This window comes from Paramormyrops kingsleyae, chromosome 13 (assembly GCF_048594095.1).
Source record: "Paramormyrops kingsleyae isolate MSU_618 chromosome 13, PKINGS_0.4, whole genome shotgun sequence".
Classification (NCBI taxonomy): Eukaryota; Metazoa; Chordata; class Actinopteri; order Osteoglossiformes; family Mormyridae; genus Paramormyrops; species Paramormyrops kingsleyae.
Window position 1 is genome coordinate 21,139,967 of NC_132809.1, and position 23,981 is coordinate 21,163,947.

General features: G+C 47.8%; 1 protein-coding gene across 2 annotated transcripts; it reads left to right on the forward strand.

Annotated features, from left to right (window-relative positions):
• The first annotated feature begins 2,213 nt into the window (after positions 1–2,213).
• Positions 2,214–23,014, forward strand: snrkb (SNF related kinase b). 2 transcript variants are annotated; one of them, XM_023841688.2, is made up of 6 exons: positions 2,214–2,346; positions 9,916–10,564; positions 16,447–16,588; positions 18,253–18,465; positions 18,829–18,966; positions 19,104–23,014. In XM_023841688.2, the coding sequence occupies exons 2-6, from the start codon at positions 9,976–9,978 to the stop codon at positions 20,323–20,325; spliced, it is 2,304 nt and encodes a 767-aa protein (XP_023697456.1). In that variant the 5' UTR covers positions 2,214–2,346; positions 9,916–9,975; the 3' UTR covers positions 20,326–23,014. The 2 variants fall into 2 exon arrangements, with proteins under 2 accessions (XP_023697456.1, XP_023697455.1); XM_023841687.2 differs by lacking the exon at positions 2,214–2,346 and adding an exon at positions 3,045–3,375.
• The last annotated feature ends 967 nt before the right edge of the window (positions 23,015–23,981 follow it).

The following is a 23,981-nucleotide window of genomic DNA, read 5'->3' on the forward strand; positions in this document are numbered from 1 at the left end:
GTTCATGTGAGGTTAGAGACGTATAATCTTGATGTGAGGGGACCTTAAAATGCTCAAAACAGGAACATGTGTGTGTGTGTGTGTGTGTGTGTGTGTGTGTGTGTGTGTGTGTGTGTACAGACCAGAAGTTTGGTCCCACCCTTTGATTAAAAAAAAATAAAATACACTGCTTTGTCAAACTTTTATTACAAGAAAATAATATACTTGGACTAACATGTTTAAAATGAGCATCTAGCAAATGAAACAGAACTGTTTGTCTGCTTGAAAAGGTGCAGGGAGGGTTTGGATACAAGTTATTTCCAAAAACTGCTGTAAAGGATGCTGCTGTGATAAAGGGAAGGGATGGTTATTTTGATGAAACTCGTACTTCGACACTCGCATTCATTAAAATTAATTCGTTAAAAAAATTAATTCATTAAAATGCACTTATGATGCACAGTAAATTGTTACACTACACTTCAAAGCCACCCAGTTACATTTAAGTATTTATAATATTTTCTTATAATAAAAGTTTGAAAAAACAGTGTATCGTTTATTTTTTAAAAAGCCAGAGGATGGGCCCAAACATCTGGCCTGTAGTGCGTGTGTGTGTGTGTGTGTGTGTGTGTGTGTGTGTGTGTATCTTGTTTATAGGTTTGAATGATCTCTAAGGAGGTGCAAAATTAGTCTAACAAGGATCTCTTGACTGCTGTCCTTTAATCTTTTTGTTACATCTTTTACTTATGACCTACATATATGATCCTTTTCCTTCTTTCTTCCTTCCCTTCCCTGTTTTTTCTGCTTGCCCCACACACTCATTCATTCCACTTTTTCTTTTTTGTCTTGTTCTAGAAGAGATGATGTGTGTTTTCTCCTGAACTCCTCACTGGAAACACAAAACCAGCCTCCTTGACATTTTCCCGCTAAACTTTTGATGCATGAGGCATCAAAACACCGTTACAGGCGCTAAAACCACTTTCAGGATCCACCAATGAGACCATCTAAAAATGGTTGAATAATCAGCAGTGTGTTGAATGTAGGGTGTTTGTACAAGAATCAGAAACAAACTGGAGTGGAATGTTTATCTGTTATATTGAATCAAGGAAGTTTGGTGGGCAGTAGGATGAGCTTGTTCAGTTTGGGTGCTGCACACAAACTCAGGCTCCCCTCTCCATTCGCAAATGCGGCAAGAACTGTTACATCCAGAAGCCAAAGTAGCATCGTCGATATTGTGAAAAACAACACAGCCATTTTAATTTAATAAGGAAAGGAGTTACACCCGTGTGGGGTCACTGCAGCCCTTCCTACCGCCTGTGAACATGGCAAACTCAGCTGTACAGAATCAGAATCAGCTTTATTGTCATTCAAACCACTTGACATGATAAGAACGAAACAGTTTCTCAGGTCTCAGTGCGCGCGGCGTGGCTACTAAACAGTCAATAGATAAAATAATAATAAAATACTAGAATATAATATCTAAACTTGGTATAAAATAGAATAAACTAAGATAAAACCTCTGAAATAAAAAGATATGTACAGTATTGCACAATTGTATGTACAGAAAGCTGTCAGACTGGCCCAAGTCTTTGAAGTCAGTTTCAACTCACCCCATCTCACTGAGGCCTGGGGATCCAACCCCCACCCCCCCCCCACCCCCCCCATCCAGACAGGGCCTGCTGCAGTGGAGCACGTCCCTTTCTGCTCCTTCTCCCCAACTTGTTTACTCATGTCCCAGTTGCACACATCGCAGCCCTTTGCACTGGTTTCTGCCTTACAGACTGAGGACACGCTGTACTTTCAATGAACTGTCCTAAGAGAATTGAACAGTAGATATACAGCGTGTGTGTACTGAGAAAACCAGAGTATGTCTGTTTTTATGGGTGTGTGTGTGTGTGTGCTGGTACAACATGACATAGCCACAGGACCTTGGCAGGGTGGCATGATGAGCATACTCAGCAAACTCATCACTCTCCCCAGACACGCACATCTCCTCCTGCGACCTTCCCTTTCACTAATCTAGAGCTGCCTCAGCCAAACGATCGTCAGGCTCCAGACCGTGTGAAAATGCGACATCCACTGGGTGGTCATCCCCTTAATTGTTTACCTGTCAAGTGCTGGTTTTTCCACACATCTCCCCCCCCCCCCCCCCCCCCCCTTTAGGATGTAAATTCAATGAGCAAACCATGTGTGTAACTCTGCATCTAAGAATAGCGCGCACAATAACATGATGCATCACTCAGGCTGTGTTACATCGCTGGCTAAGCTTTCATCGGGACCAGCAGATCAGACACCGCAGACACCTAAATCGACTGCAACTGTTGCAGTTCTCTGCGACATCGTTGAGCTCCAGGCATCATCTCCGAGCGGGTGAGCCCTCGCGGCAAACGATGCCACGCGACCTAATTAGTATATAGGATTTATGGCGCGTCAGTGTGTGTGCGCGCTTGAGTTTGCGTGTCGCTGTCATCGTGTGGCGCGCCGAGTCGCCCGTAATGTATTCTGATGTCAGCCGGGGCTGGAGCGACGACGGGACGGTGCAACAGCAGCTCCGTGTCAGACAGCGCGGACGCGGAATCCGTGATGAGGGGCCCGTGTTCCTAACAGGTGACGCTGCGAGCCTATGGACCTGGACTCCGAAGTGCGGGTTCCTCCGCCACTGCTTCCGTTTCTCGGTCACATCGAGCGCTCTGTTATTTGTCCTGAATGGTCGTCATTGTTCATGATGAATACTTTGCACTGTTATTGGATGTTTAGTCAGGTGGAGTATTCTTTGTTATCCATGCAGAGTTATAATAAAATCCCTGTCACCCATATTCCCTCAGCTTAATTATATAATAAAATACATTTACGACAAATGCAATTTACCTTCCGACTTTTGGTGTTTTGCGTTATATTAAAAACCGCAATACTGCGCAGCTGGCTTGCTGAGCTAATTATTGCATCTGAGTTGCAGTTAGACTGAAGGATACCCCGCCACGCAAACATACCAGGAATTCTTTTCTCCGAGTCTTTCGAACCCCGCCCGCCCGATCCCGGTTGCATAATAGCCTCGGCAGCCTCGGGAAGCGCAGCTTCCTGAGATGCCCTGCCTCTAGCGCTCCGAGGCAGCCCGCAGAGCTGACGTCAGCGAGAGGCTAGCCACCGAGAGCCCGGTCCGAGACGCGGGAGCGCGGAGGGCCGGGAGCGCGATTCGCTGCGGGAGCGTGAAGAGATCCGGGACGCGCCGCGTTAAAACGGAGCCGTGTCGTGATTCGCACCGACGCGGGTGAAAGGTGTGCGGACGAGACGAGGAGTAGCCCAAGTTCTTCGGAAAAGGACGGCGGCACTGAACGCACGCACCCTCAGTGCCGGGACGGCGCCTTTATCATCTATATACGAACCCGTGTTATTCCCTTGGTAAGTTTTTATACTAGTGATGACCACCGGGATTATTGTGCGCTGAGTGTCATGATTGTTAAATGTGGTTGATGTGCCGATTTGCCTTAATGTGACGACGCCGACACCTTGCGATTTGCCCCGAGTTTTTGCCCGACTTTTGTTTTGCTGTGAAATGCGTGTCGGTCGGGCTTCGGGACCGCAGAAGTTGTGAGTGTGAATGTGAAAGTACCAGTGGAGGGAAATCAGGCGTTTTATGGTGGGTCTCAATCACTGCTGTCGTTTTCGGACGAGAAGCCCCGACTAGGACAAAATCAGGATGAATATTATTTTAATTACTGCCGATGTGTGATGACGTAAAAATTATTGGGTGATGAAGACCACTGTTGATGCTTAAATGACGACGGTGGTTGTAGTGGTCTGTCAGTCTGTAACAGACATCCTAATAATATACCTTAATATAATTTATGGTAAATTATTAAATTCCTAATGATTAAATTGTTAAATGCCTAATGATGATAACGATGAAGGTTTATTGGCATAAGAAGTAGACTTGCTTATGGCGTCATACTCCCTTGCTTCCATTAAATCAGTCTGTAAACCAGGTATCACGCTAAAACAGCAGTCAGTTAAATCAGAATGTAGCACAAACTGCAGTATCAATTTTACTAATTAAACTATTAAGGACTGAAAACTGATTGAGAACCTATAGTGCGAACATGGATACCTCACTGTCATTTGGAGCAGAGGGAGTAAGACCGTGCCAGAGTCCTATGTGGAATTTTGTGAGCTATGTTAATGTGGGGAAATTAAGGAAGACCACATACAAGTGTGATGTAGAGATGTGTGATGTTGCTGTCATGCAGAGCAATAAAAAGCATAATTCTGGGTTAGCAATATGGAATAAGGATGCACTTTAACACTTGCATGGATACAGGAAACGGTTCTTAGAAGAGTTCATGAGCTGAAGGAAACATGTTTGGCTTCAGTATGACAGAGCAGCAGATACCAGGCTCTCCTGGTTTGGACTCGATCTATAAGTGTTAACTTCTGTTTCCAGCACAGATCTTCGAAAAGTCCCCGAGGTTCATGACCCCCCAGTCACATGACACTTGGGGCAGGACAGAGCGTCCATGCCACTGTATTTCCACACACAAGCGGTCTGTCACAAGGGGACCCTGGGGGGGGGGGATGTGAGGATGAGGGGCTGTTCATTTGCAAGGAAGCCATTATGTATGTGCAGAGGATACAGTCGCTCCGCCACACTGGACCATTTGTCCCCAGCAGACCCAGGCTGACGGGGGAGGGGGGAGTGAAAGCTACAAAAATAGGATTGGGACGGACTTATGAAGTGAACACCAATGAATAAAACGAGAAGGGAAAAAAAATGAGGACGTTCCCTGAAAAAACAACTTTGGAACAAAAAGACGTTCTTGCTCAGAAATAGTCTATCTAAAAAACATTCTGGGAATATTAGGAAAGCGTTCTTGAGGTGTCCTTAGTTATGAGAGGCGTCCATCAGCTATAATTACAGGGTGAACTCAGGGAGCCCCCTGTTAGCTAAGTGGGTCACGGCCTCAGGTGACGGGTCATCTGCACTAAGTCTGATAATAACAGACCAGATGGTAGTTATACCTTATCCAACCAGATGGTTCTCTCAAGCTGAAAGTTCTTCATGTTGATGAATATTTCAAATCCAACATGCTCAGCGCAACTGCTCCCCGACTCTAAGATGACCTCACCGCTGTGGACGGGGGGGTGGGGGGCAGGCGTGCTGCATGGTGGGAAACGATCGAGATGAGGTCATATTTAAAGTGGGATCTCACTCTTTAATCTCTGTTTCTTTTGGCTGTGGAGCTTATGCCCCCAAAGAAGCCTTTCTGTAATGTCAGTAGTTTCAGAGTCATATTGTGGCGCTTTCAGGATCAAACACAAACATTGCTTCCCAGTGCTCTGCTGTAGATGGGACACGACTGCTATTTACACATAAACTGTTGCTGATATCTGCACCCAGAAATGACATCAGTCTTTCAAACCTTTACATCTACTTGAACCGTACATTGATCTCACACTCCAGTCTTTAAGCAGTTTCAGTGGCTTCCTTTCTATTCCCTGAGGAGAGATTCTTGTTGTTTGGGATCTTTCTGACTTGTAAAATCAAGTCTCCTTATATCAGCTGAAGTTTGTGTGTGTGTGTGTGTGTGTGTGTGTGTGTGTGTGTGTGTGTGTGTGTGTGAGATCACTGTTTTCTACACTGTGGCTTCGGGGGTCACCTTTATGTACTCACTTCCTGCAGTGACCTGCTCTCTGTGGGACACCTGCATACACAGACAGCATGATCTTGGAGCTCTGTGTGGTGGCCTCTGAGCTGGGTGGGCGGGCATATCCTTCCTACAGAGCAAGGTTTACCCCACACCTCTCCCTGTAGAGCACTCTGTGGTTCACTGGAGGAAATTAGGCACATCTCAGGCCTACGGTGATTTCCACAGGCACAGTGGTCATTTATTTTCACTGCTGCAGTTGTAAGCATCTCACTTTGGGCATGCAGTGCCAGGATGGCGCTTGCAGGCTGTCCAGGCATCCAGTGACAAGCTCTTTATCTCACACACTCCAGACTGCACTCTGCACTCCTGCGTTTGCTTACAGATGCAGCAGGTGGCTGGGCAACTGTTGTGCAGCCATGTGTGAAGCTCTGTGCGTGTGTCTGCATCATGTGTGCGTTAGCAGTGAAGCATGTTTGTTTGTAATGATGTGTGTGAGTGCATTTGCATTAGCTGTCTAATCAGAGCAACCTGAAAATCCAGAATTTGCAAGGATGTTCCCACAAGACGGATCTTTTACCAACTTCTCCTGCTTTAATTTTTATTCCCCCGTAAGTAAAATACTCCCCACAAACCCCAAACTCTCTGCACTGGGCATCCCTCCACCCCACACCCATAGCCTCTTTCAGCCATTTTAATGTCCAGTAGGACAGTTTGATTAACACTGGTGTGACCACTCCCGTGACTCAAGCAATCACTGGCAATTAAAGTCACAGTGTTTATAAGCTTATAACCACTGAGTACAGTGAAAGGAGAGACGATAGTAGGTAATGTAACTCTGCCGGGATTATTCATGTCTGACGCACATAGAGGGGAGCAGACTGGGATTGGCAGCCCTGTATGTCAGTCAGTGATGACCAGGAACATAAAAATAAACGAGGAAACCAGTGAGAAAGCAGCCTGACATGTCTGTATCCATCACCTAGCGATAGCCTGCAGCCTCTCAGACCACACTGCCCTCTAATGGTTCTCAGGCCTCCCAGTCATTTGCAGGTTTTCCAGCTGAAAAGCAGCACCGCCCTCCCGTCGAGGGTACAGGCCGGCCCAAATGCATGCACTGGGTATAGCCCAGCAGGGCTAAGACACGGAACTGCAGTTGTGCGTCAGCACTGTAATCAAGGCCTGGTTTTGTTCTGTATCAGCCAATCGAATCGCTGTGTCCTAATGAGAGAAAAACAGTTGTAATGTGATCCAGAGTGTGCCCAGCACCTCCCCCCAATGCACTGTTTTCTCTCAACCCCCCCATGGCACAAAGCCCATTATGGTATCCTGTTACCCATATTGATCCTCTCCATCCCTGCGGACTCCCACGGTTAGACTAACCCCCTCCCATCCATCTCAGACAGCACTTCCACTTTATTTTACATCTTTTTTTTTGTTGTTGTAATACAAATCGATCTGGTATACCTCCTGATGTATAAATGCATGAAAATGCAAAAAGTTATAAGTGATGGAGCATCAGTAAGGACATGTGCTAAGCAAGCAGCCAGTTATATTATTAAAATTGTATTAGCATGCTAAATTATAACAGTCTAAGTGCCTGGGTGTATCTGCTTAGAGAATGTGATGGCACTGCACCACAGAGTGAGTACTTTCGGGTGTGAGGCTGGTCAAGATTCTCCCACAGGCTACACATACTCTGACAGTCATGTCCTGTATCCAGAGGCCCCACCCCTTACTCTGACAGTCATGTCCTGTAACCAGAGGCCCCACCCCTTACTCTGACAGTCATGTCCTGTAACCAGAGGCCCCACCCCTTACTCTGACAGTCATGTCCTGTAACCAGAGGCCCCACCCCTTACTCTGACAGTCATGTCCTGTAACCAGAGGCCCCACCCCTTACTCTGACAGTCATGTCCTGTAACCAGAGGCCCCACCCCTTACTCTTACAGTCATGTCCTGTAACCAGAGGCCCCACCCCTTACTCTGACAGTCATGTCCTGTAACCAGAGGCCCCACCCCTTACTCTGACGGTCATGTCCTGTAACCAGAGGCCCCACCCCTTACTCTTACAGTCATGTCCTGTAACCAGAGGCCCCACCCCTTACTCTGACAGTCATGTCCTGTAACCAGAGGCCCCACCCCTTACTCTGACAGTCATGTCCTGTAACCAGAGGCCCCACCCCTTACTCTGACAGTCATGTCCTGTAACCAGAGGCCCCACCCCTTACTCTGACAGTCTTGTCCTGTAACCAGAGGCCCCACCCCTTACTCTGACAGTCATGTCCTGTAACCAGAGGCCCCACCCCTTACTCTTACAGTCATGTCCTGTAACCAGAGGCCCCACCCCTTACTCTGACAGTCTTGTCCTGTAACCAGAGGCCCCACCCCTTACTCTGACAGTCTTGTCCTGTAACCAGAGGCCCCACCCCTTACTCTGACAGTCATGTCCTGTAACCAGAGGCCCCACCCCTTACTCTGACAGTCTTGTCCTGTAACCAGAGGCCCCACCCCTTACTCTGACAGTCTTGTCCTGTAACCAGAGGCCCCACCCCTTACTCTGACAGTCATGTCCTGTAACCAGAGGCCCCACCCCTTACTCTGACAGTCTTGTCCTGTAACCAGAGGCCCCACCCCTTACTCTGACAGTCATGTCCTGTAACCAGAGGCCCCACCCCTTACTCTGACAGTCATGTCCTGTAACCAGAGGCCCCACCCAGGTCTTACACCGACACTCAGGATCGATAATCAGTTGCCCCACCCCTTACCTTGACACTCATGATGTGTAACCAGAGTCTCCCCCCTTACATTAATACGTATTATATATAAACAGATGTCTTTTTACCTTGTTTATGGTTTGCAGCTGCTGAGCTGTTCCATTCTTCACCGCCACTTCAGTGCTTATAAATCGCTCCCATGATTTACCAATACAGTACCCGTAGTGTGCTCCGCTAACCTAATAAAATAAAACACATGCTGAATTTATAAAGATTACTTACTTATGGCCGTCACAATACGCATCTCAATAATAATTTAGGCGAACTAAAAAATTTATGCCACGGCTGTTTTTTTTTTTAATGTGATCTCTCATTTGTTTGTTTAATCCATAACCTTGGTTTGTTCTGAATTCTAAGATGTCTTGGGAGTTCATATTTCTGTATGAATAATTTGTCATAATACATCTGATTAAACATTAATATCAATAAATATTGACCTGGTTTGGCCCTCGAAGTTTTTAATTTTGGCATTCTCTGTGGCTGCGTTTGACGCCGACTATTGATCTACAACCAAAAGCCTCAGCGTTTACTCTTATGATCACGTTTATATAAACAGAGGCTGTTCTCAGTTTGTCAAGAGTTTTGCAGCACGAAGGAGAAGGTATATCCTCTACAGGACAACATAAAAAGGACAAAACACTTCAATAGGTATGACAACAAATAATATGCGACAGGTAGGGTAACACATAACATATAGTGAAACACATAACATATAGTGAAACACATAGTATAATGGGTGAAACATAGACAGGATGTTGTGTATTTTCACGCCAATGGCAGGATGGAACATTCACTCCACTAAACACATTTTTTAAATTACGACATTTTGCACACAGCGTGGTGGCTCAGTACTAACACCTCCAGGGTTGGAGGTTCGATTCATGTGTGTGTGTGTGTGTGTGTGTGTGTGTGTGCAGTTTCCATGTCCTCCCCGTGTTGTGTGTGCTTCCTCCTGCTTGTAGTGAGTGTTTGCGCACTCCTGTATTGATTCATGCACTTGGGATGTTATAACTTCTATGCACACACACATATTTATATGTTATAGTGTGTATGTGTGGATTAGACTTGTATTACTTTGTGGAGACAGAATGTCCTCCACAATGTAATAAAAACCTGTTTTTTCAGGTCCCCAGAAAGATCTGTCAATGCAGTCAAAAAAGTAAAAATGCCGAAAGTCTCATATTTTGTTTGGTTCCTTATGGTTACGGTTAGGTCTGGGTAGGGGTTAAGGTCGTCATGTTGTGAGTAGAGTTTTCGCCATAGAAATTTATGGAGAGTCCCCTCAAAGATATAATTATAAACCTGTGCATGTGTGCGTGCCTGCGTGCGTGCGTGTGTATATAAAACACCTGTACAGTGGAAACACCCGCATTCTCCAGTGTGCATTCCCATCTTGTTTGGCTCTGACACAAACTTTGCTCACCTCAAGCAGGCTCCGTCTCCTGGCCCCTCCCTGCACCAGGGTCAATGTACTGTACATGCTTACACTCCACCAATCACGTTTCTTTCTCTTTGGTTGTCAGGCAATGGCTCTGTAGAGTCCCACCCACTGAATCAGCACCCCCCAGACCCCACCCCCCAACATGGCTGCCTCTAAGAACGCCTGTGAGGGCAAGCTGGCTGGTCTTTATGACCTGGAACGCACACTGGGCAAAGGTCACTTCGCCGTGGTCCGGCTGGCACGGCACATCTTCACTGGGCAACTGGTGGCTGTCAAGGTGATCGACAAGACTAAGCTGGATGCAGTGGCTATGGAGCACCTGCTTCAGGAGGTACGCTGCATGAAGCTGGTGCAGCACCCCAATGTGGTGCGCCTCTATGAGGTCATCGACACACAGACCAAGCTCTACCTGATCCTGGAGCTGGGAGACGGCGGCGACATGTACGACTACATACTGCGGCACGAGCGCGGCGTCACCGAAGGCCTGGCCAAGCGGCACTTCGCCCAGATCGTGCGCGCCATCGCCTACTGTCACCAGCTGCACGTGGTGCACCGCGACCTCAAGCCCGAGAACGTGGTCTTCTTCCGGGAGCAGGGTGCAGTCAAGCTCACGGACTTCGGCTTCAGCAACCTCTTCCAGCCTGGCACCATGCTGATGACCAGCTGTGGCTCCCTGGCTTACTCTGCTCCCGAGATCCTGCTGGGGGAGGAGTACGACGCCCCGGCCGTGGGTACGCAGCACCGCCCCATGATTAACCGCTGCCCCCATGTGCATCTGTATGCCTGTATTTATATGCGTGTCTGTGTGTCTGTCTTTATGTCGGTGTATCTGTCCTCCTCCTGCCCCCACCCCATCACTCAGTAATGGCAACAGACTGCAGTGCGTGATGAGGAAGTGATTTGCTTGCTGCCTGCTTATGTCAGCCTGACAGGCCTTAAACCTAAGCTTGTTTTGGTGTGGATGCACTGGCTTGTGATTCTCGACTGCCATGTTCTCTCTCTCCATCGCATATTTGATGTTATTCTTTCATTTTGTTTTTGTTAGATCAAATGCACTGACTATCAGATATATTCCTGGAGATTTGCCATATTCTGATCCAAAGATGCCCCCAAGACTGATTTGGGCTGCTTTAGAGAGGCGGCTATTACAGACAGAGGATTCAGAACCAGACCGTAAGGTGGAGCTCAAAATTTGTTGAACATAGCTGATAGTTAGCTGCCTCTTACTCATTAAAATTAGAGATCAGTGGTCATTGTTGACACACAACAACGAAATGTGTCCTCTGCATTTAACCCATATGTGACACCGTGACATAGCAGGGGGCAGCTAATTCAGCGCCCGGGGAGCAGTGCTTGGGGGCGGTACCTTGCTCAGGGTACCTCAGTGGTGCCTTGCTGGTTGGGGATTCGAACCTGCAATCTTTCAATTACAAGTGCTCTTCCCTAACCATTAAGCCACCACTGCCCACATAGTGAGGGTGCAGCTTCATTATCATAGAGAGTGAGATTACGGACTCAGTAGCTGAGAGTGATAGTGTGAGCTGTCTGTCACTCAGAGTAAGAGTGCAGCCTTGTTAATGTAAAGAGTCAGATTATAGCCTTAGTAGCACTGTGAGAGTGATAGAGTGAGCTCCCTGTCACTCTGAGTGAGAGTGCAGCCTCATTATCATAGAGGGAATACGCTTACTAATGCTGTAAAGAGTTTTCCCCCAGGTGCCTGCGCTTCACTCTAGGGTAACGCTTTACTCCAGGATAACACCCCCTGTCCTATCAAGTCACTTTGAGACAGTGAGCTTATTAGCCTCACTGTCAGGGGTCGGCTATTGGGTGATTCTCTAGATTAAGGCTGCGGATGGGAGGGAGATGAGTATGTAAGTCCTGCTTAGCAGAACCATTCTTTGTCTACGGAGCTCGTGAACAAGCTAATTGTGCCCAGTGCTAGGTCTGGGACCGCCTGAAGCCCGGGACGTATGGGTCAGCTTTGCGAGTCAGGGTCTCTGTGTGGTTTTGAGGCTCGGCCTGGCGACAGGGAGATTCCGAGCCTGGTGGCTCACAGGGCTGCTAGAACCCGCGCCAGCAATCCTGCTAAACCGAACACCTGCTCCGAGTTCCGGGGCGACCAGCACTCTGCATGTGGTTCTGGACGGTATACTGTAGCTCAACTGTGTGCTGGACTACAGAACATTGTACAAACTATACACTACAGGAGGACTTTATCTATAGAGTGCAGGTTTTGTGGAGATCTGGGTCTGTATCACGGCATAGAAAAGTGATAACAGTACTAGAATAAGCACCCACTAGCTCATCCTAGATTGGTAACTCTACGAAATTCTGCAGCAAAGTAAACTGCTTCTCTTGTACTCTGAACATCTAAGTCCCTGTCCTGACACAGGTGTTTAACACGCAAGGACCTCTGTACACCTCGTAAGGAATCCAAAAGATCTTAGAGTAGCTCCAAAGTGTCTGTGCTGCACATGGCGTGACCCGGGGTCCGTGGGGAGCTGCCCACGTCGCAGCGGCCTTGCAGAGCGCCTCGGTGACACGTGCTGGGCACAGCCTTGCCAGGATTTGGCAGACTGGGCCATCTCCAAATGCCCCAGTGAAACGCTCGCTGCTGACCTCGATTCATTTGAGCCGCTACAGAGGGCAGAGGAACTCTGTATACTTTATTTATTTCATCAGTGGTTTCATGTGATTCAACACCCACTTTTACGTGTTGAGTAATCCAGGTATTGTATTGCCGTGAGATATACCAGCCCCCACGCCCCCCCCCCCCCCCCGTATCTCAAAGCCTGGGGTGATCAGGACACTTCACACCACTAGCTGTGTATTTGCGAGCAGCTCTCAGGAAAATGCGAGCTGCAGGCAGGGTCATGTCACACTCCAAAGTAATTGCGTGTTCAGCTGGGAGTAACTGCAGGGGAACTGCACCCACCCTCAGACAGCGATGGGTCATGCAGCTTGCAGATAGACACAGATATGTTGTGACTAAACAAGACCAGATAAGACCAGAAGGACAAAAATAGAAAGACTACCATCTTCGAGTATTTTGGTCTGCAGAACAACAGTGATGTATCTGTATAGAGATCTATGGTCCACAGAGCAGCGATGATGTCTCTGTGCAGAGATCTGTGGTCTGTAGAGCAACAGTGATGTCTGTGTATAGAGATCTATGGTCTGCAGTGATGTCTCAGTTTACAAATTTGTAGTCTGCAGGGAAGTAATATGTATTTTTCTGGTGCTTAGAGCAGCAGGTAAGTTTCTCTTAAAGATTTATTGAACGGCAAGAATGTCTCTCAGTTATTAATAGTGCCAAGTTTCACAGAATGAGGCATTCCCCGAAGAGGAGAATAGCTCCGGCTGCAAACTGCCTTGGGACTCAGACTCAAGACAGAGGCAGTTTTGTGCAGAAACCCACACTTTTACCTGTTCACTGCTGTGATAAGTGTTCCTGGGGTGATTCCCCACTGTATTCAGCTGTCAGGAGGGTGGTGCCCTGCTGAACTATACTAGGGCGCAGAGTTTAACACCCTTCACATCTATTACTGCTTTTGTCATTATCTTATTTTGGGCAAGGTATGCGTCATTGCAGATATCCAAAGAGCTGTTTGGTGTGAGTAATCCAGCTGTTAGCCTATGAAAAGCGAACTGATTGGTGGATTTGGTGAAGGCTTAATAGCCAGCGGAGACCTCGGTTTTTTCCTTATTAAACAGTGGTTTACTGAACAAAGCATGATTGTCTTTCTTAAAAAGTCTCTGTCAGTATTGCTGCAACCTACTAATACAAAACTAATCCAGCCGAACATGCAATAACTCTGGAGTGTGACTAAATCAAAATAAATATTCTCTCAAGTAAAACAAATAATATTCATTAAGGTGCACGTTTAGAAAATGAACTGTACCTGATCTGTAGTGTATTCACATTAGCAGCTTCCAGCTTCACATTAGGACGTATGTGCACATGTGTAATTGTGCGGCTTCCTCCGCCCCTTTCCGAATGTTTCTCAGGGGAAACACACAAAGGTTCTGCATGTGCTGCATTCAAATGTGTACCGAACCAAAAGACATGTACCAAAAGACATGTACCATTACACTCCTAGTTGACTTGGCTGCCTTTGGTCATTCTGAGCACAGCTGTCATTGGGTAACGGGAGCATGACTGTCATTGGTTAACATTGGATGTAACAGTGACCATAGCCGTTATTGGTCAGTGGTATGCAGTGTCAGCATGTTTCTCATTGGTCAGCTGGAGCAGGATATGTTTGGTTCAAAACAATAGCATCCAGAGGGTAATAAGAATGATGCTGGTGCTATACTGGTTCCAGACAAGATTGTGGTGGTGTTGGGTTGCTGAGCCAAACGCAGTGCGTACAGCTTGGCTGTTTATCTGTTTACACGGCTGCATGTTTCCTGAGGCGATTCCGTCTGAGCGCCTGCCATCTCACAGGCGCTGTCACCCTGAGCACAGTGCGCCGTCGGCACAGCTGACGGGGGCCGAACCAGCTGCTGCGTGTCCCGCCTGAAGGAGGTGGTGTCAGTGAGGGGAATAACACCAGGGGAATAACACCAGGGGAATAACACCAGGGGAATAACACCAGGGGAATAACACCAGGGGTATAACACCAGGGGTATAAGTGTGGGAGGGACCAAGTCAGCCTGAATCCCCTCAACACATACAGCACCACAGCATTGGTAGGGACGTTTCCCTACCATCCATACCCAAATCTACGTGCGACTCAGTGACCAGCTAGTGAGGAAACTGTGTGTGTGTGTGTGTGTGTGTGTGTGTGTGTGTGTGGACACTGTACAGGACTAGCAAGGCAGAAGCAGTCTTTCTTTTCTCCTCCTATTCTTTTTTTTTTCTCTTTTTCTCCCAAGACAGTTCCTCACTGTATTGGAAGATGGAACATCTTGTATCACAGGGCATAATTTGGTTGTGCTTTTCCCAGAATGCACCTCAGCCTACTCAGACCTCGCCCGCTGGATTACACCAGGATGCTCTTCCCCCACCCCCACCCCATTGTCAAAGATGGATGCCGTTTGTAGCGCGTGCCCAAGCTCATTAATCACACGGATGTGAGAAAAGGCACAAGTAACAACTCTACTGTCCTTAATTGTGACAGAATTTAGTGTGGTGGAGTGCAGTGAGGTACCTGTGAGAGATTAACCCCCCCCCCCACGCACCCCTGGTTTCGCAGATGTGATCCACAGCACCCCCACACCAGCAAGACAGGAAGCTACGGGGCGCAGTATAGAGGCTTCCCTCCGCCCTGCTCTCTGCTCCAGGATACAGGATGTTCTCAAACTCCTTCACCCGAATCCACGGAAACAAAGGGAGGAGCAGGAAAGTCGGCAGCCCAAGAATGTCTGGGATCAGAGTGAGGCCACTCAGGGTCATGTGCGATGTGGGGGCCCCTAATCCAGCTCCCCATATACTGACCCTGTGTGCTTCCCACTCCCCAGTCCCCTGATACCTTCGCTTCACCCTGCACAGCTACCGGTGCTCGTTAACCCCAGTTAGAGGACAAAGCGAACTTGGTTGATTCCTTTGTCCGTTCAGGCCAGGAACCCAGAGTAACCGACAGGAAGCCGGTAGTAAAGCTGTGGCGGCCTAGATAAAGTGACACATGCCATTAACGGTCGTAATATATGAAAGCACCCAGCTAACCCCAAAATTAGCAGGTAGCCTGGGCTTAGCAATTAACAACTTGTATGCTGCATAATAAGGGCTGTGCACTGCAGCCTCTCTGCATCCCACTGGAAATATTTCCACTAGAACGGATAAATCATTCAACTTTTGTGCCAAGTACTGTCTTATTTTGCTTTTGCAATATTTACTGAGTGCCGCTGTTCTTCGGGGGAAGTGTTCTAAGTGTTCTTGTGTAGGGGTGCTCAGGGTTAATCTGCCAGGAGTGAAGCCTCATTGCAGGCGTAGGAAGGCTCTGTCTGGTCCTGAGGGATCCTGCTGTAGAGTGGGGACAAGTGGGGAGCTTTGTCACACAAACGACGATAATGAGAACACAAACACACAGCTTGCCAAGGCTGGACAATAGAATAGGGCCGTCAGATAACATTAAAAATAGCTTGCCTAGCATTTCCTGAGCTTACTTACGGAAACATTGTTTTTACCGCAGGAAGCGAGAAATCTCCAGTGGAACCTAGAGCTGTCTTAGGGCACCAAGACTGTCCAAGGACACAGGGCACAGCCAATCACAGATTGCCATGTCAGAAAGCCTTCTTGATAGTGGTTTCTAGAAAAACAAACCTTCATGCTATGTTGTAGAACAGCATTACGTTTAACAGATGCCTTTTTCCAAAGCAACTTACAATTGAGAAAGCAGAGACAGACAGTTCCTGGACCTATTGGGGGTTAAGGGCCTGGCTCAAGTGTTCAATGGTGAAGTCACTCTGCTAACAATGGGATTTGAATTGGCAGCCTTCTGATTACAAGCATAGCCTCCTAACCCACACACTGCCCTGCCTTGTCCTTACAGCAATATAAGAAGAATGTTCAGAGATGGCCGGGTGGGTTTGTTGATGTGTTTTGATGCAAACCTGTGTCTTCATAATGCTGTGTATACTCTGTACAGTGATGCCATAATGTGTGTTTCAGACGTCTGGTCCCTCGGGGTGATCCTGTATATGCTGGTTTGTGGACACCCCCCTTTCCAGGAGGCCAATGACAGCGAGACGCTCACCATGATCATGGACTGTCGCTACACTGTGCCCCCGCACGTCTCCAACGGCTGCAAGGAGTGAGTTAATTAAAGTTGATGAACTTTCTAGATGGAATGAGAACATTAAGGTAATTGGGATTTGAATATGTGCACCAGTGGAGTATGCCACACTTCTATTGGATGCCCAGACAAATCAAAGGGTTCCTTGATGCAACACATGATCGGCTGGTTGTGCTGATGTTCTCCAGGCTATGAGCATCCATCACTGGTGCTGAAACAGCTATGGCATGGGAGGAGTGATTTTGTTTCTACGAACCATAGCTATCTAAAGCGGTGTTTCTCAAACTGGTCCTTGGGGACCCTCAGACAGTCCACATTTTTACTCCCAAGCAAAAATGTGCATTGTCTGGCAGGGAGCTGGGAGGGAGCAAAAACATGGACCGTCTGGACGTTCCTGAGGACCGGGTTGGGAAACACTGATCATGGAGATCTGTTTCCCCCTTTGTGTGACCTGCCAACCCATAAATACATTGAATCTTGGACCCCCGTGGCATTTCTGGTAAAAAAAAGAAAAACTGCTAAAGGTACAAATGATTATAATAAGAAATAATTAATAAGTTTTGTCAGGGAAATAATTATCCCTACCTTGAAAATATTCGAGATGGGCAATCGGCTGTTTAGGGAAAGTTTACACTTTTTGTAGCTTTTCAATTTCATTTTCAGGACCCATCTGCGCCTGACATTTTAGTTCAGCGACCCCCCCTTAGGTGTTTGCTTTTTTTTTCCCATCCTAACATCACACAGGCACTGTGTGGCCCGTCCCAATGAAAGAGGCCTTTTGTTTCAGCTAGGGACCATTTCCAGGCATTTAATGTGGGTTCTGTTCGAAGCTCAGCTTCCTTTCTGCTGAAACGGGAAGCCGTGCTTGTGACTATACTCCAAGGACGGCGCCGAAAACGGCTGCGGTGTCACATGACAGTCACCGTGACAATGGCTCCTTCAAGGTGACAGTGTGCACAGCATCTAGGGCCATCCCTGAGGATGTCAGGACCCCGGCTGACCCCGGAGACAGAGCTGGGGGGCTGGGGGGCTGGGGGCTGCCCGCTGGGGGAGGGGGTATGAAGGAGCTCCCTAATCCGCCAACTGCTACAATTTTTTATGTAGGTTATAGGACACAGAAAATAGGTTAAGATTTTTTAAAATCCCATGCACACACACACACACACACAACAAAAATGCAGATTACACCCAGTGTACGTGCTGCACATAATCCTTTCAGAGGATATTAGGGGAGAGAAATGCCTCTTTTTAAGGGATTACCACCCCATTTAGTGGGTATGGGTAGGCAGACAATGGAGGATGAGGGGACCCGTGTCCGGTGGGGTGGCAGCCATAAAGGTAAAATATAATGGGGTCATACTGGACCGCACGAAAAGTAATTCCACTGATAGAGATAAACGATGGACTTCTGTGCTGTCAAACATGGCTGCACTAGTGAGGTTATCAGGTTTATGTGCTGTTTTCTCCTCTTGACAGTCAGATCATTAGTCGCTTGTACTGCTAACCTTAAGCAAACACAACTTTCCCATCTGGCCCAAAACGAAATAAGAACATAATGAGCACTTGCCTCTGTAAACCGAAGGTTCTCCCATTGCCGAGGGCGCCCCTACCCCTCAATAGCAACATACACCCTCTCTCTGTATCTGATGACCTCTGACCCCAGCCCTCTCCGCACCCCCCAGCCTGATCTCGCACATGCTTCAGAGGGAGCCAGCCAGCCGAGCCTCGCTGGAGGAGATTGAGGGGCACCCGTGGCTGCGAGGCGTGGACCCCTCCCCGGCGGGCCGTGCCGCTGTACCCATCTCCTCCCACCGCACCCTGTCCCAGGACGAGCACGAGGCCATCTTACAGGCCATGACCAGCGGCAACATCGCCGAACGGGACACCATCCAAGAGTGAGTCACACCGTGGTCACCTGCTCACTCATTCACTCTCTACTCCCATTCCTTCTACTTCAATCACATTCATCTCACTCATCATATCTTCCCCTTCTCCTCCCTTCCTCCCCCTCTCCTTTGTCACTCCATTGTCTTCTGGCTTTAGTATATATCTATAGCCCTTTTTATAGCTCACTGGGAACTCCTCTGCATCATGTGGGGCAAAGCTGTACACTGTATTAACTGCACACTCCATTTTATTAAGTACACTCACTGCTCTGGCTGAAATGCCATGTCAGCTGCATTCTGGGAGTTGGAGTTTGAGATTTTGTTCCATGACGCTGGTATACCCTAATGGCCTCTTATCCCCTCTACCCCCAGGGCACTGGAGGCTGATCGGTACAACCACATCACAGCCACCTACTACCTGCTGGGAGAGCGGATTCTGAGGGAAAAGCAGGAAGCACCTGCACAGGCTCAGGAGGTGGCCAGTGGCGGGTCAAAGCCTCAGCAGCAATTGTGAGGATACTCTTTATATTGCATCCCAGGTTAAACTGCATCTGATCTACCATCAGATTCCTGATTGTCTTGTCTGCCCCTTGCTACAAGTCAGACTGTATTCTTTAACATGCACCTGTGATTTCTCTCATCTGCAGTAAGTCTCTGTCCACACCTCTCAACCTGAGCGAGGGGGGGGTCCAATATGATCCTCTGTGTGAGGCCCATGTGATGGAGCAGCCATCTGGCGCCACCTGCAGGATGGTGCCTGTGATGGGAGATCGCATGTCCCCCAGGCCCCCGCTGCTGCCACCACTCAGCTGGGAGGAACAGCGGGCTGGGTCATCTCTAACTCCTGTCAAGAACATCTGTGCTCTGCAACAGATCTGTGAGGAAGAGGAGGAGGAGGAAGAGGAGGAAAAGCATGCTGGACCGCCAATTATTCTACCAGCACCAAATGAAGGGGGCCCAGCAGAACCACCCCTACTGGGCATCGTGGACAGCCTGGAGAAGGAGAGCGAGCTGACAGCCCCAGAACCACAGGGAAAGGACAGGACAATGGTGGAGGAGCTGTATGGTCTCTGCAACCAAGGCGGCGTCTCTGATCAGGATGGGGAGCAGTCAGGCGATGTCGTTAATGAGCTCACGCATTTTGTAGAGTTACAAGGGCATGGTGTTCTCACAACAGCAGTGCCAGGATGTGCAAAGGAGCCAATAGGGCAGAAGAAGAAGCAGACAATTGATCCAGTGAAGGCAGGACCTGGGAAGGGCAAAGGAGATGAATCACCAGAAAGGTCAGATCAGGGTCAGAGAAGGGACTGGGTGCAGATAGGGCACCCTCACGAAGTAAAGTCTGCTGATGTCTCCACCAATATGTGTGAACTTCAGTCAGACTACATCCCCTTTAGTGGTCAAGTGAGTGGGTGTTGTGAGACCCCTAAACCTGAGGGGGGGGATGGGGAAACCGTGCTGGAACACAACAACAACACCCTTCCCAAGTCCAAGCTCCTGGAGGCCACCAAGACGTCGTCACCTGGAGGATCTCCACGAGGCCGGCCACGCAATCACTGCGTCGATCTGGGGCCAGATGGGGTGGAGTCCCGCGGGGGAGCCCCGCTGACGTGGAGCCTGGATGCAGAGCGAGGGGAAGGGCCACCCTGTCAGCAGTCTGGGCAGAGCCCAGGCCACACAGGCACTGTCGCTGAGATCGGCTCAGAACCAGTCATCCGGGTCGCCCAGGCTAAGGTGAAGAACGTGAACCTGCGGGAGCGCCTGCTGCAGTTCCCGCTGTGTGAGAAAGCACTGTCCTTAAACATCCAGCCCGCCTCCAAGGAGAAGCTCGTGCCCTTCGCGCAGTACAACTGCTGCCACGTCCTGTAGGCTCCGCCCCGTGAACCACGTGAACCACGACTGTTCCTCTCCAGCCAATTGCAGCTTGTTGCCGAAACACTGTCACCTGAGCCAGACCTGTTCTGGCTGGGCTGAACCAATCAGCTTTGGCCTGTAGCTACTCTGCAATGTCACCCTTTTGCTGCTCTTAACTTGAGGAACAACCTCGAAAACGCTCCTGTGTCTCTAGGAATGATACCTGTCTCCAGGTGAGACACGCTGGTTGCTTTTTAAACCGCCGAAAAGCTTAAGCTATAACCCCTGCGGCAAACTAACCCCAGCATGGTAGTGTCTCCCCAAGCCAACAGCCCCACACGGATTCCCCATAATGACTGCACTTATTTTACAGAGCTTTTTGGGTTTGGGCTGGTGTCCCGTGTCTCACTAGAGAGGCCGTGCATGCTGGATGAGGCACCAAGGAGCCATGGGTTCTGAGGCACAGAGGACAGAATGTGGCTGTTTATCAATATGAAGAACGCAAAGAACATACTTGAGTTCTTGACAAGACCAGTCTTGCTAACTTGCCTTCCAAGAATGAACTTGGGACGCAATGAATCATGGGATTGTTCTCTTTGGCAAGGATGCAACCGATGCATCCTTGACATTTGGGGAGGGACAAGAATGCCATCTGGGGATTTTTACTGTCCTCCGTACTTTGGTTCTTGAGTATTGGACCTGTACTTTGGCATTGGAAGATGACCTCAAACAGGTATGCGTGAACACAAGAACGGTCAAGTACACATATTGATAAACATCCTAAGAATCACTTTATCACAACAGTTTGCAAAGGCTTGCCAGCCTCTCAGGCAGATCAGTACCAAGGTTATGGACACTGGTTTTCTTACGACTGCTTTACAGGTTTGTCTGGATGTTCATAACAGCAAGTTGTACAGTCTATATTTTTTAGTTTTAATACTTATATTTTAATCACCAAGTTATAAAAAAAAATACTCCCTGACAGCTCCTAGGTATAAAGAGATATAAATGTATTGCTTCTGCTCACGTTATTGCATGTTTTCCAAGCCTTCATGCATTACATTTTTAAAGAGTAAGCCTTGTAGTCTTGCGGCTCAAACTAGTTTTCTACTGATTTCTGATTGGCCAAAGTGTCAGTTGGGCTGTCTGCCATTTCCCCCTAAGATTACTAGTCTCTGCCTCGACGTTTTCCATCTAAGCCCTGTGGGCGAAGGCGGGGCCCACCCTTGGGCGTGTGCAAACAGACTGACAGGACCAGTTGAGAGTCTGAAGTCCGAGTTCCCAGTCACAGCTGGGTTCCCAGTGCTATGGTTTTGTACATCCCTTCTGGTTTTTTTTTTTTTTTTTGGTTGAAGTAGCTAAACACTGAGGAAACTGTTTGGGTGTGTGTGTGTGTGTGTGTGTGTGTGTTTGCGTGTGTTCTGGGTGCACGGGAATTCTCCTCTTGTGAGGGGCTGTTATGCAATGAAAGGAGATTTTTGAGAGTGGTCTTCAAGCTAAACACAGCACAATTACCTCATTCTGAAAGTAATAAAGCCAAAAACTATTTGTAGGGTATTATACACAGAAAAGGATACAGAGACACAAACATCATTTAAAACAATGAAAGCTAGATTCACCCAGAACTGAAAAGTATAAGCAAATCGACATGATGTTGAAGTAACAGTCGCATTTGAAAACTACTACAGGTACTGCTCTATCTGTGCTTCGCTTCTCTAATGTGGAGGATGAACAAGATTCTGATGGCTTTGGGCCCTGCTAAGCAAAGGATGATCCTTCAGTTTCGCACCCTTAAATAAAAAAGTAAAGTTTAGTGGTTCTCTAACAAAGGAGATTTAATAGTGCTCCCACAATGGTCTGTGCAGGGTAAGAAGAGCCACAGATGTAAAAAATGTTTAGCTTCTCTTCTTGAGGATTAGTTTTTACATGGAACATGACATAAATCCTCTCAGGCTGTTTGTGGCCTACTGCGTATTTACATTTCGAAGTAAAGAGCCAAACGCTAAATTGTGCTAATGTCTGTTTAGCCTGTGAGCGGGATAATCTGATGACACAGGTTTTAGCTAAAGCTGTGGGCTGGGCTGAAGCTGCTTTGTACAGATATTTGCCACCACTTCATGGGGACTGTAAATATCCTGTATCTTGAGCTTAACACACTTTCGCTGTAAGTACTGTGCCACCCTGTTTAAGTCGTTGGGCGGATCATAGGTGTTTTCAGAGTGCTCAAGTCTGGAGTCTCCATTGGAGGGGGTGGAAATCATGGTTGTGTCCTTAAATCAACACAGACCCTCAGATGAGAGAGGCCAGTGTTTCTCAACTCAGTCCTCAGGGATGGTTCATGGTTTTTCTCTCTCCCAGCTCCCTACCAGATAGGTCTACATTTTTCTTCCGCATGAGCTGGGGGGTCCCCAAGGACCGATTTGAGAAACAGTGAGATAGGCAGAGCCCAGGCTTCACTTGGCGGATATGTGTCAGCGTGGTGCAGACCTGCCAACCTTCACAACAGAAACACAATCAGGAAGCCCCTTTATGGCTGTTTGGCTCCTTGTTTTGCTTTAATGTGGAGTTCCACGTCCACCTTTCCTGCATTCTACCTGCCAGGATATGTATAACTGTATACCCAGTATACCCTAATTAATACTACCGCTCTGTCTCGATGAGATTAATTTATTTTTATATTTATTTATTAAAAATTTGACCAGAATCTTTGTCTCTGTTGTGCTTATTATTACTAGGAGTGGCAAAGGGTGAGATTTAAATATGGAACTTTAACAGTCTTACCCAGTGTGCAAATGGCAGCATGAATGATAAAATATCACAGTGGCACATGTATCACAGCTATTATTGCTTTTGTAAATTATAAATCCGGCGTAAGCAATAAATGGCAGATATTTGGTCAGGCCACACCCTGCTGGGTGGGGGGGGGGGGTGCCCTAGTGTGTGTGCTTATTGATTTGTTCAGATTTAGGCGTGCCTAATCATCCACAGAATCATTTAAAAACATATCTACATAGTACATTTGACGTACCTGAAGGGGGAACCCCCCCCCCGAAACCAACCCCTCCCCTGGTCCCAGATTGACACGGATACAGCATGCTACATTTAGAAAAACCATCAGAGATCTCCACAGCTTTCAACCTGAAGTTTCCACGGGGCAAGTACAATGCAGGCCTTTGGTTTCCACAGCACTGTTTTCACTGTCCACAAAGGCTTTGATCATATATACCATGGTGGTTGAACATGGCTTTCCTGGGTTTTAAATGAGAGTTATATATAGCGCATGAAAATATGACACTGCATGTGTGGTCAATATACATCTATGCACTGAACATCACAGCGCTGTGATGTAAAGGAAGAATCTACCCCAGGCAGACATGGAGGTGGTAACACTGCTCCACCTGAAAGAGGCGCACATGGCAGGCAGGTGTACACTGGACTGACCTTGGTGGGAAAATGCCTATGAAGAAACACAACATTGGAGAGTAACCCTCAGAAGACTGGATAAAGCAAGAATAGGCAAGACACCTGGAAGTTTGTAAAGTCAATCATCTGAATGCCAAAGATACATCCTTTCTCAGTCTCAACCCGTCTCACTGTCAACGATACATCATTTTTCAATCTTGAGCTGTCTCACTGCCAAACATGCATCCTTTCTCAGTCTGTCTCACTGC